At 44.7% G+C, this 12,697-nt stretch overlaps 1 protein-coding gene across 1 annotated transcript in view; it reads left to right on the top strand.

Annotated features, from left to right (window-relative positions):
- LOC149365466 (putative sodium-dependent multivitamin transporter) overlaps positions 1-11,740 on the top strand; it is a 45,477-nt gene extending 33,737 nt beyond the window's left edge. The window contains exons 12-16 of the mRNA XM_089542759.1: positions 19-105; positions 2,435-2,601; positions 7,130-7,230; positions 9,942-10,039; positions 11,415-11,740. Of these exons, the coding sequence (XP_089398885.1) occupies positions 19-105; positions 2,435-2,601; positions 7,130-7,230; positions 9,942-10,039; positions 11,415-11,570 (609 nt within the window). The 3' untranslated portion in view covers positions 11,571-11,740. The remainder of the gene's footprint in view (positions 1-18; positions 106-2,434; positions 2,602-7,129; positions 7,231-9,941; positions 10,040-11,414) is intronic.
- The last annotated feature ends 957 nt before the right edge of the window (positions 11,741-12,697 follow it).

Below are 12,697 nucleotides of genomic sequence, written 5' to 3'. Positions count from 1 at the left end.
CTCGTTCTTATTCTGCAGTTCTTCATAGCCCTCTACGCCGCCGCTTCGGGTCCCTTCGCGGGCATAATCATCCTAGCCACCTGCTTCCCATGGGCGAATGCAAAGGTACGAGAATTTCACAAACGTTGAAGAAATATTTTTCTTTTCTTACATCCCCTTTATAGCTGCACAGAAGTCGGAGATTTCCTGTGGAACAGAAACGTAGAAAACGTCGTTTTTTTTTTGCGAGCCTTTTATGAATGAAAAACAAAGATATTGTAGAACCACCATCACCGGTATTAATAAAAACACTTATCTAAAGCAGCCATATTACATTTCGGAGAGACTAGATAACACGAAAAAGATTAAGAGTTATCAATGCCGCATTAATGTATTTAAGTATTCGTTTTTTCCTAACACAATCCTGGACTGAAATAAGCTTCCGAATGATGTGGTTTGTGCATCTGATTTCGAAAGTGCGGTTGAAATGATAATCTGACGCATTTCTGCCAGATCTCGTGCGTTTACCAGCGCTGCACCGATGTGTTATCACTCATACTACTTGTGAACTCATTTAGTCTTCTTTTAGTATGTGGTGTTATCCTTGCTGACATGTTTCCCAATATCTTCTGTGCATGTGTTATTGTATGTAGTAATATCCCCCCCTACAATAATGCCTCATGGGCGCTGTAGGTACTTTCAATGAATAAATAAATAAATCTGTCACAGTTCACAGCATTGCTCAAAGCCTACCGATTACTTAGCGCGGTCTTCATCATCGCTTATGGCTTTCATCTTAAAGTTTGCACTGCAGTTAAAACAAGAGCGAAGTCGCCAACGTTAAACGATGGAAACAAATTTTAGTTCGGAAAGGATCAGCGTGACCCCCACTGCAGCCTCCCCGTTTGTGCCAGGGTCGGATTAGGGGGAACTCTTCAAGGGGGTGGTTTGTTTGGGAGGAAGGGGACAAAAATTAAATCGGTGGTAAAAGGAGTACTGTCCCGACCTCCTCCCCAGTTCCCTCTTAAATTCCCCAAGCGGCACAGGTAATCAGAACAATATCGCAAAATGATAGCTTCACTCTGGGTCTTTGCAGGGCCGGTCATTGCCAGTACGTTTCCAATATTGGGCCGATTACCTATGCTGCTTGGGTCCTGGGAAATTGATAAACATGTTTGTTTTTTAGATAGAAGAAACGGAATGCAGACTCAAAGAAATCAATGTTATGGCTAGCTGGTGGTTCATAATTTCTTCATGACCCAGCAGCGTAATAAGTTAAGGGTCTGTCTAGCGTGTCTATTTAATTATTTGTTTATCCATTTAATTGTTCCTTTATTTGAAAGAATCCAACAGCTACCTAAATCAAGGCGCACAGGGGATTTTTTTTAAATTTATGGTGTTGATGAATGCAGATTATTCGTCAATATTTTATCACTTTAAGAAAATTGATTAGAAAGGATAATAAAAAACAACCACAACAACCAGGATCCGAATCCATGACCTCCGAATTCCCTTCACTTGTATCCTTTATTTACTCGTTACAGGACCTGCTACACAGCCCAATGTTACACCACATTGTGCCGCTAGGTCACGAAAAAATATGAATACAGACTGATTTTCTTAATCGCAGCGGTTTCTTACTCTTTATGCAATACGAGTGCAGAACTATCATTGATGCTGTTATGCGCTAAAGTTAAACAAAAAATGGATATGGTTTAGCTCTGGTTAAACCTGGTAGAGTAGCGAGAAGTGCATACCCCTGGCTACGCTTAAGTTTCGCTTGAAAGTAAAACACACGGTTTACGTAACGGCTTGAGCTTTACTGTTTATACCAATGAAGACGCTGCAGTGGTCAGTAATGAGACTTGAGCACAAGCAACGAGGCGGGCGGCGTCTGCTCCGTCGTCGGTGCAGCGGCGAGGACCGGCGCGCACACCAGCTGCGTGCTCTGACGTCACTCCGCGCATGCGCACAGCTGGCGGAGCGGGGTGCCACGGCTCAGCGCGAAGCCACGCTGACCTCGTGAAGCGGCTGGCGTAGTGTAGCTCTCGCCACAAAAATCAAAATATTACTGCTCATGTCCTTGCTCATGGCGCTCGACCGCTGACCCGAAAGACGTGGGTTCGATCCCGGCCACAGTGGTCGAATTTCGATGGAGGTGAAATTCTAGGGGCCCGTGTGCTGTGCGATGCCAGCGCACGTTAAAGAACCCCAGTCGGTCCAAATGTCTGGAGCCCTTCCTTACGGCGTCCCTCATAGGCTGAGTCGCTTTGGGACATCAAACCCCCTAAATCGAACCAAACCAAGGCAAAAGCAGCAGAAACTATCCATGCACATAGTTTCTTGATCGCGGTCCTTAGGTTGCAACGTTTCAAAGTGTCCAGATGCAACGAATAGCAACTTGCCACTTCTTTTTGCCTGTTAACTTTCCGCGTTCTACATGTCCTTGCCGCAGGGAACTGCCACAGCTGCCCTAGTTGTCTTCCTCGTCGAAATATGGCAGACGGCTGGCAGGTTCGCTTCGAAGATCACACCACCACGGATGACGTACACCCTGGACCGGTGTCCGGCGAACGCCACGTTCGCCCTTAACCATACTCTGCCGTACATCCCCACGGACAGGTAAGCCCGAACAAGGATCTTTGTCTGCAGGGTGAAAACTGGGCGAGTTTAAGTCTTTTTAGAGGTTCGTTGTACGAACCTTTTTGTTATCTTTAACTTCCGGAAGTGTTCGTTGCTTATGCTCGTTTTTATCTGCAGCGTATGAAAATAGTTCTTTCTTATAAAGGGTTCACTTGTTAGTGCTATGTTGTCTTGCCTCTTGCTTGGTCTGTCGTATTTCGAGCTGTTACAATATGGCAGATAGCTATACCGCCACCATGCGTATCCCCTTGTTCCTTCGTCGACGTCCTTTGCGCCGTTTTAAGAGGAAGTATAGTCGGATACAAATCAGAAAGGAAGCGGCAAATGGCCATCAAATGGAGCCCTCAGCCAATAGCGCGGACCTATTTTCTTCATGGATAATCCGCTTTGACCTGCTAGCGTGAAATTGCAAGGGTGGCCGATGAAAGCGGATTAATCACGGTTTAATAGAATTAACCGCTGCGTAATCAAAATCGGTCGGCGTCTTTGACTGTCGGGTTTTTTGGTGGGTATCTTCGTTCTTGAGTTATATCCGGCTTTAGCACATGCTCAGTCTCGACATGGCGAGCACTCAGTAGTAGTCCTCGATGCAACGGTATTGAAGTTTCCCCTTTCTTATTACCAGTAGGCTTAGCTCAGATAGCGGAAGACCGATATTTTAAAGGTTTTTTTTTTCCAGGTCACTGCAACTAAGTGTCTTCCTTTTATTGTTTGCGTTATTTTCGGACTTCAAAAATTTTCTGGCCACTATCTTAATCTTTTAGCCTGGCTATCTTTTTGATAGATAATTTAGTTGCTCACGAAAGCGGCCATGAAACTGTTTGTGACACCATCAGAAGCAGCCATATTGCAAGGATGAACTACGAGTATGTTTGAAGAGCAATATACTGAAGCTGTTTTCACCTCGGCATATATGTACAGTCTTTGCGAAAAGTAACCCGGCACAGGTGGTTTGTTACTTAGCCGCGTAGCGAAGCACTCATGACAGCCCTTAAGCTCTGATTCTGTGTAAAGAAAGGTGAGACCTTGTCCTTACATTATGGCACCGTTCGGTCTTTAGGGCTGCTGTAAATGCTCCGTTATACGTTTGAGAAGCAAAAACCTGTTGCTCGGTTACTTTCGGTAAAGGGGGTACGTAGTACAATACATACAGTCGGCAGAAATGCGAATTTTCAATTTCGCAGTGCCATTTGTACGCGACGTACGCAATATGCCATTTCATTAGCAGTTAGTCCTCGCACAGCGTTGTTCTGCAGCGTCTTCAAAAAAATAAAAAGGTACCTAAGGAGTCAAAAGGATTGGGTAAAGCTCCTCCAAAACTTTTTATCCCAGCGCAAATGAGTCACGGGTTTTGAAAGTAAAGTTGCTGGCTGTCGATGACGCTCTACGGTACATTTCGTATGGAATAAACCAAAACTCTGGGCGTAGAGGTACACTGCGGCGTAATTTACAACGGCAGTACTGACGAAAAAAAGCTGACAGCCGGACGCCCTCGGGGAATGATTATTAGCGCTAGATAATTACACTATCAGTGGGGCCAGCCTCGCATGCTGTGACGCTGATATCGGAGACGTAGCTGACTCATTCATTGCCACTGACATCGGGGCAGAGATTTCGATGATGAATGACCGTCGGAGAGGGCAGGTCCTAAGCGCTGAAGAGTAGCTTGCAGCAACGGTATACCTAGGCTTGTCGTGGGAAGGTCAAGACAGAAAACGTTTGTGCCAGCTCACTGAATCCTTCGGGCCACTTTTAACCTATGCCTGCAGACATCGACTAAATATGCGCGGAATTGAGCAGGGGAGGCCACTTTGAGCAAGCAACTGCGCTATCAAAGGGGAAAAAACCCGCACGTTAAGTGAGACTGCTGGGCCCGATAAACTTGCGACGTCAGTAAACCTTCTTGGTGTGTGTAGCAATAAAAATAGTAAATGTGAAGTTGCATGCTGTAACGACGTAGCATTCATTGCCACTGACTTCGGGGCGGAGATTTCGATGAAGAGCGTCGGCGAGGGCAAGTCCTAAGCGCTGAAGAGTAGCTTGCAGCACCGATATACCTAGGCTTGTCGTGGGGAGGCCAGGAGAAAAATTGTTCGTGCCAACTCATAATTCTTCGGGCCACATCTAAGCTGTCTGCAGACACTGATTAAATATGCGCGGAGCTGAGCAGGAGAGGCCAGTATTAGTATGCGATTGCGCTGGCTAAGAGGATAAATTACGCACGTTAAGTGAGATTGCTGGGCCCGATAAATTTGCGACGTCAGTAAACCGCCTTGGTGCATGTAGCAATATGAATAGTAAATGTGTTGCATGCAGAAACGACGTAGTTAATTATAGAGTGGAGGACGGATAACCTTTTCAAGGATAACCTGCTCTTGCGCTCTGTTTGGCGACTGCTGCAAGACATAAAGCGCTGTTAAGCAGCGGGACTTGTCTTGCGGGTGCGCTCAAGGCGTTTGCGGCGTCCCTCTCGAGTGTGGATAGTTGTACGCAGGTGAAAGTTCAACCTGCGTGCCTGCCCTTGAACTCACTGCAAGTCCGGTAGTGACAACAATCTTGACACGCCTCGCAATTTTATTTCTGTTTTATTGCGCCTATGACAGCACAGAATAATCGCCATGGTGTCAAGGCAAAATGCGGTCATAAATCGCGCCTAATTAGGCTCCTACCGCCAAGGAACACACGAGGTATATTAGCAGGGCAGCACTTTGCACGTCGCAAAACAGAATACATGGAGCAAGCAAAGAATAACACGAACGGGTAAACATGAAAAAAAACCAAAGCTGCAAATAGTATGTTACACAAAGCAGTTTTATAAAAACTGGCAGTTTTATATAAAATAGGAACTTTTCACGCCGTTTAAAATCAGTTGTGTCTCCAAAAATTACATATAATACGAATAAATTCTCAGGTTCAATTTTCTGTTGCGTTAGCAGCAAGCACGAACACCTAACCTACATGCGTGTCACTGACCCAATAAAGCGCGATTATACTGGGATAGATATATCACGTGTACTTTTTTAATCTGCAGAAGTTTTTTACAAAAATTTATGAAAGGCACGATAATATAACTATTTACAAGACCTCATATTCATGAGCCAGCGTTTCGATGCTACTGCGCTGTGGGACATATTTAAGCAGAAGCTTGATATGCTCATTGACAAATATGTTTCTTTCAAAAACATATCAGCTAAGCGGCGCAAGTATAAGCCGTGAGTAACTCGGGAAACTAAACTATTGATTAAGAAAAAGCGTCGTCTCCTAAACACGTACAGAAAATACCGGGACACGAAAGTACTTGAAAAGGTGCGTGTTCTTCGAACAGACATAAAAGTTAAAAATAAACCTGCGAAAAAAAGGTACATGAATGAGTTGGGTGCTAAAATTCGGAGTCATCCAAAAGAACTGTGGAAATTTCTTAAAGTTAATGGCCGTGAATCAGTTGGTATTCCGGCACTGAATAACGGCGCTGAACCTATAACTGATGATTTTGATAAGGCATGCTGTTTCAATGATTATGTAACAAGTTTCAAGATTATGTTTCAAGATTATGTAACAATGATTATTTTAAGTCCGTTTTCGCAGCGAACTTGCATCATGAAATGCCAGTCATGGATGTCTATGTGCAAGAGACATTGCCTGAGCTAACAACTACATACAACGGTGTGTTAAACCTGCTGAATAACATAAAGGTGTCTTCGGCAAGCGGGCCCGAAGATGTTCCCGGTCGTGTCTTTAAAGTCCGTGCTGGAATCATTGGTCATTACTTAGTTATTCTATACTCAAAATCGTTAGATACAGGAATAATACCCCAACAATGGAAAAACGCTAACGTGGTGCCCATTCATAAGGGAGTCCTAAAAACATAGTTGCTAATTACAGGCCGATTTCGCTTGCAAGTATTAGCTGCACAACGTTTCAGCACATACTATATAGCGCAATGATGAAGCATTTGGAACAAAATGAATTTTTCACTCAAGCTCAGCATGGTTTCAGATCAGGTTACTCGTGTACGACGCAGCTCTTGGAATTTAGCCATGATATTTTTTCATCATTTGACAAGGGTCTTCAAACGGATTGTTTTTTGTTAGATTTCAAGAAAGCGTTTGATTTGGTACCTCATGATATGCTACTGTATAAATTACCTTTACTCAAGATTCCGACTTCATTTCTAAACTTCAATGTTACCTGCAGTAGATGATTTGGGGCCGAATAACAGAACGCCCTCAATATAAAGACTGTCTCAAAACAGTCTCAAAGCCCTGCTCTTAGTGGTTGGCCCTGACCACGGCTTTCTTGTGGTCAGGGCCGACTGTTGCAAGACTGTCTTAAGAATGAGAGCTTTCCATAATTCGTACCATGTTCATAAAACTTTTTGTCCAAACCGTATACTGCGTTTGAGTGCAGTATTCTTTACCTGAAAACACTGCTCCACTGTGCAAAAGCAGTGTTCGGAGAGTTTCAGCCAGAGGAGGTTAACTACATGATGCGTAACGTTTGGCTGCAGCCCGGACGTGTTTCCCCTCTACCGGCTGTCGGCTTACTGGTGCTGCCTTTTCGCAACGTTCCTGACTGTGCTTATCGGGCTGGCCCTGAGCATCGCATTAGGTGGGTGGTGCCTCTCCCGAGGTCTTTAAAAGACATCGGGCTGCATGTATCTTTTTTTTTTCAGTATTGTTCCCACTAAGATCAACTAGTAGGCTTGTGGACCTCTCAGGCCGTGTACAACGTCAACAGTTAAATGCATGTTGCCAGCTGATCTCGTCGTCCGCCGTTCGTACAGAATTTCCGCTGTGAGCGAAGCAGTAGCGCCATCTCACGCCGCGAAGACGTGATCTGTTTATTTATTTATTCATACTGCGGTCTTGCTCAAGACCGTGGCAGGGTGGGCACAAGTACCATCGGAGGCAAAATTAACCCCCCCCCCCCCCCCCCCCTCCAAGTTAGCTGGGACCTGTGCCACTCTGCATACGGGGCGCCACCTGACAAAACACTCCTGGTGTCGATACGGGCCCACAGCGCCGGTCTTGACACCAGAAGTACGGGTCGGAGCTGCGAGGAGTTAGTGCATGACTGCATATACAAAAAGGCAAACAATAAGAGTAAATTATTTTAAGTTCTCTTCAAATGATGGAAAAAAAGTTGTGCAATTCCGTAGTTAGTGAGGCTATTCCAGACAACTATAATTAGTGGGAAATATGAGTACTTTAAACAGTTATTTCTCGAAGTTAGCGGAAATATTGTTTGGTCAAAATAACAGATGTTGTAATGTTGCAAGGCTGTGTTACTAACTGTTTAAGGAAAAGTTTCGAACCACATCAGGGCGTCAGTCAGGCGACAAGAGTACACTGTGGAATGCTCGGCACGGGGTTTACATTCACCTCGCGGTGACAGTAAAATTGCATAACCTAACTTTTGTAGGCAAACAGTTAACGCCAAGAGCTTAGGTAAACTCTTCTACCGGGCGACTCGTTTATAGAAGTGATATTAATTTCCCTCTCATCAAAATTTTCATTACGCACCTGCTAAGTGGGCCTGTTAACAAGGTGTGTGAGTCTGTTCACGAATATTTTTTCGCTGACGACTGCGTTGTATATCTGCCTATTCAAAATGCGGAGGATCACCGTGTGCTGAATGACTACCTGTCAGAGGTCTCAAGGTGGTGCCTAGTCTGGCAAATGTCACTAAACACGTCTAAGTGCTCAAAAATGACATTTACGCGTAAAAAGTGCGCTCTTAATTACACATACACAATTAACGGTGCAGCTGTCTCTCCCGTAAACGAATACAAATACTTGGGTGTTGTATTCAATAGTAACTTGAGTTGGAGTTCGCACATCGGGCATATAGTCTCAAAGGCGTCCAATAGGCTTTGGCTGTTAAGAAATCGTCTAAGGCACTGCACATCTAAAACTAAATTAGCAGCTTACATTGCACTCGTAAGGCCATTACTGGAATACGCAGATGTGGTTTGGGATCCGCACACCCAGGTAGATGTACAGCGCATTGAAGGCGTTCAAAGGAAGGCGCTTAGATTTATCTACAACGCTTATGGAAGGCACGTTTCGGTTACTAATCTATTGAGGCAATCTGAACTGCAGACACTTCAATCTCGTCGCAAGTTGCACCGTCTAAAAATGTTGCATGGGATTGTTAATAACTTAACAAACATTCATTTTGAGACCTACATGGTATACAACACTTCACGACCAACGCGCAATAAACACAATTTGACAATCATGGTGCCACGGTGCAGAACGAAAGCGTATCAGTTTTGTTTTTTTCCAAGAACGATATTGGAATGGAACGGGCTTCCGTGTGACGTGGTCCGTTTGACAGATCAGAAGTCTTTTTTATCTGCTGTGATATCGTCATTTTAAGCGCAGTGTATTCAGTCATGCTCTTTTGTTTGCTTTATTTTGTATTTTAGGTAACCGAGTGCATTTAATCTTGCTCTTTGTCTTTCTATAAAACCCTGTGTGTTAGCTTTTGCTTCTTTATTCGCATTTTTACTTGCTTTGTTTTGTTGCGATGTACGATGTACCGCTCCTGCCTTGGCCACCAAATGGAGGCTGGCAGTATTGAATAAATAAAATAAAATACTAATCTGAGTGGTGTCCCGTGTACAACAATGCTGAAGCTTGTATCATTCTCAGTGAACGCTAGGGCATTTTTTAATAAGCCTCTCTATCTACTTTAGTACAAAACGAATTATTTATCACATGCACTTCATTTAGGCTCCAATATATAGTCACCAGGTCGTTTAATCTTTGCGGTTAACGTCGCTTCCTGAATAACAGATTAAACAGCAATCTTCATCCACGCCATAATCACGTACGGTTTTAATGCCAATCAGAATCAGAATGTCGAGGCGGCGAGCAGGTCTGTTCCGGCCGCACGCTTGCGAAGCGAGAGCAGTTGTTTTTTCGTCCCATTATTTTAAACAACACACGCACGAAACAGCATATATGAACATGAGAACGCAAGCACTTGTGCCATATTTTTTGTAGGCATGCCATTCCGTTGTTTGAATCTTAAGTTATGAAGCCATGGCAATGAGCACTGGAAACAAGCGCCCTGCGGCTGCATACACCGCTCAGTCCAGTCCTAGACTTAATATTTGGAAGTGCTGCAGAAACAGTCAGCCTTGAAAATTGTTGCGGGACTAGATGACCTCGGCCCAGCGACACGTCGCGTAATCTAAGACATGTCTCATGGTAGGCAGAGGGCAAGGAGAACGTAGAGTTAAGTAGTTTTGTAAACTCTGAACTGAAAGATGCATCATAACCAACTTGGTCCGCCTCAAATCTCTTTCTCAGCTCGAGCAAGTGACAACCTGGAGAAAGCCATCAGTCTGTCGAGTCCAACAGTCTTGAACTTCTGGGCATGGATTGGACTGCTTCCACACAAAAAGAAGGTGAGGAAGTTGTCGAGCAATATATTTGATGTTTCGGCAGCATTTGCTACAGCACTCAGTATTCTCGCTTGGGAGAAAAAAATGTCAATTTATTAGATGACTTGAAAGAATGTCGTACGCCAAAAAAGGACGAAACAGGAAGGAAAAACACAGAACAGAACAGGAGAACAGAACGTCCTTTTTTGGCGTACGACATTCTTTCAAGACAATGTACCAACTAACCCGTCAAAAAGTTTTATTAGATGAGATCGGCAGCCAAACTCCTCATAGCACACGTATGCCCAAATACTGCTTTGAGATTGGTCGGAAACTCGGACGTTACCTGGATCCATATTTTTCGAGCCAAAACGTACAAAGAAAAAAGAATATTCAAAGGACACAGGTTCCACTTTTAAACTGCAGCTTCACTTAGAATAAACAACTGCGATTTTATACGGAACAACAGAAAGTAAAGCAAGTAGGCAGAAACAGGAAGAAGTGACAAATAGCACAGCCTGGTTTTGCGCTTGCGACAGTCTTTATAAATGTCTGAGGATAGTCAGCTCTGCTATTGGCAATGCGGAAGAGGCATTTCCACCTGGCAATGCCTCTTCCGCATTGTGAAAGATGCGGATGTGTGCTAGCACACATCCAAGGAGTTTGAAGATCTCGAAAGCTGCCGCTATTTTTCAGATGAATTGGTCCATATATTTTATAAGAACAGAAGAGCTGGAAAAATCAGGGGCATAACCACGAAATACAGCACGGCATTATAATAAATCAAAGCAACGAGGCACTGAATTTATACCACTAGCACGTACTAGCACATTGTCCGGCCTGGTTTATAAGAGTTTTACCACAGCACGGAAGAACCGTACAGGTTAGTCATACTGCAATGAATGAAAAGTGTAGGCGTTAAGCATGACACCTTTATTTCCGCTCTGTGAAACTGCTCTTCTCTTTCCTTGAATTTACGCGCAAAAAAAGAAAATAGAAGTTTACATTGATTGCAATGAACCAGTTTTCGGTTCGCTTCGATCGCATAACGCGGGTTCGGGCCAGAGCAAGTTGAAGGCACAGCGAGTGTTCACCGAGCGCCTTAGCTGCCGCTCCGACGGAAAGAAGGTGCAGTTAATTAAGATCAAAAGTGTTTATTACGCAGTATGCGGCGTTAAAAAAGAGAAAGGGGGGGGGGGGGGGGGGCAGCGCACTTGGGTCGGTCATGAAGTGCAATCCCCACAACATTTATCTCAAACCGTTCTATTCTAACCTTCTTCATTACGTGCCAGTGAACCTTAACTGCTCTCGTTATTAACCTCTCTAAAACGCGTCTTTGAGCGCGCACAACTTTCCGCGCTCCTTGTCTGTGACACTGCGTTGGCATTTTCTTCCGCAGGAACCACTACGGGTCACGGTCATGGCTGAGGGAATCAAGGCGCCTTTGTTCGAGCTGGAGCCGCTGCAGGAACACACAGAGAGCGTCAACGGCTTCTCTAAGCACAGCGTTAACAACCGAATCTACGCAAAGTTTTCAGATCCTAACAACGCGTAGCACCGTCTCAGATGCGCGACGACCTCGTAGAAGTGGAGCAGCTTCGTCTTCATCTCTGGCAGCCACTGTCCAACGCGTTTTGTGAACAGTTGGCAACAGTGTGGGTTTCAGAGGAGAGCCTCTCAGTCGCCCGCTGTTCAGCCGAAGAAGAGCCACGTCAACGAATGGTACTTCGCAGGGTTGTTTGCTGCGTTGGCTGTTCCTGAACCCCTGACACGAGCGGAGGATGTGAAGTCGACGTCTTTGAGCACGTATCTGGTCGTATCAGCGGGCGCTGTAAATGCATCTCTGGGATAATTCTCAAGTTTTAAATGTCACCTCGCTGATGTCCATACCGTCAACATCGTTTATTCAACAGCGAAGGTTTTGCGGCGGTGTCTTGCTCAATTCCTTCTCATTTTCCATTTCTCTCCACTTTATTTTCACGCTCAACTCATGCTAGTGAAAGTACGGAGCTCTTGACAGATCTGCGCAGAGCCTACAAGGGAAGACGTAAGGGGCGATGGAAAGGGAAAGAAACCCGAAGAGAGCGGAAGGCGCTCCGCTGTTCGCATTTCTTTTCATTACGCTTTTACTTCGGTAGTGGCAAAAAGACGCTAGAGTCGTCCGTGATGTCTTCTAAGATTACTTTAACGTCTTTTCCATACAACCCAGGTAAAAGCGCGATAAAAAAAATTCGAACAGCGGAGCGCGTGGGCGCCGCGCTGTTCGTGTTTCTTTCCATCGCGATAGTACACAGTGTTCCTTCTACAACGCGTAAAAAATGAGTGACTGGGATGTAACTACTGACCTTTGAAAGTAGGAGTTGTCGGTAATCATATTATTTGAATAACCAACTGATGAAAGTAAGGTCTTCTAACAAAGAATTCATGCGTCGGAAAAATACTTTTTTCACTGGTAACGTTTGTCGTGTGGCGATGACAACACACCTCTCCGGAGTTCTGTGGTCACAGAAGGCCTAAAGATTTTAAAAAGATATTTGGAGCGGGTTCGGAAAAGTGCGAGACGTCTCGTAAGCGGCCACTTTTTTGTGGCTAAGATTTTGCCGTGTGGCCGCCAGTTTCGTGTTCTTAAGAAGCATGAGCGACGCTTAACGTTTACTACCTCGTGTGTTAAGATACCAGGAA

Source organism: Amblyomma mixtum, chromosome 1, assembly GCF_055824585.1.
Source record: "Amblyomma mixtum isolate Tamu chromosome 1, ASM5582458v1, whole genome shotgun sequence".
Classification (NCBI taxonomy): Eukaryota; Metazoa; Arthropoda; class Arachnida; order Ixodida; family Ixodidae; genus Amblyomma; species Amblyomma mixtum.
The sequence above is the reverse complement of the archived record's forward strand: the minus strand, read 5'-3'. Positions and strand labels throughout refer to the sequence as shown.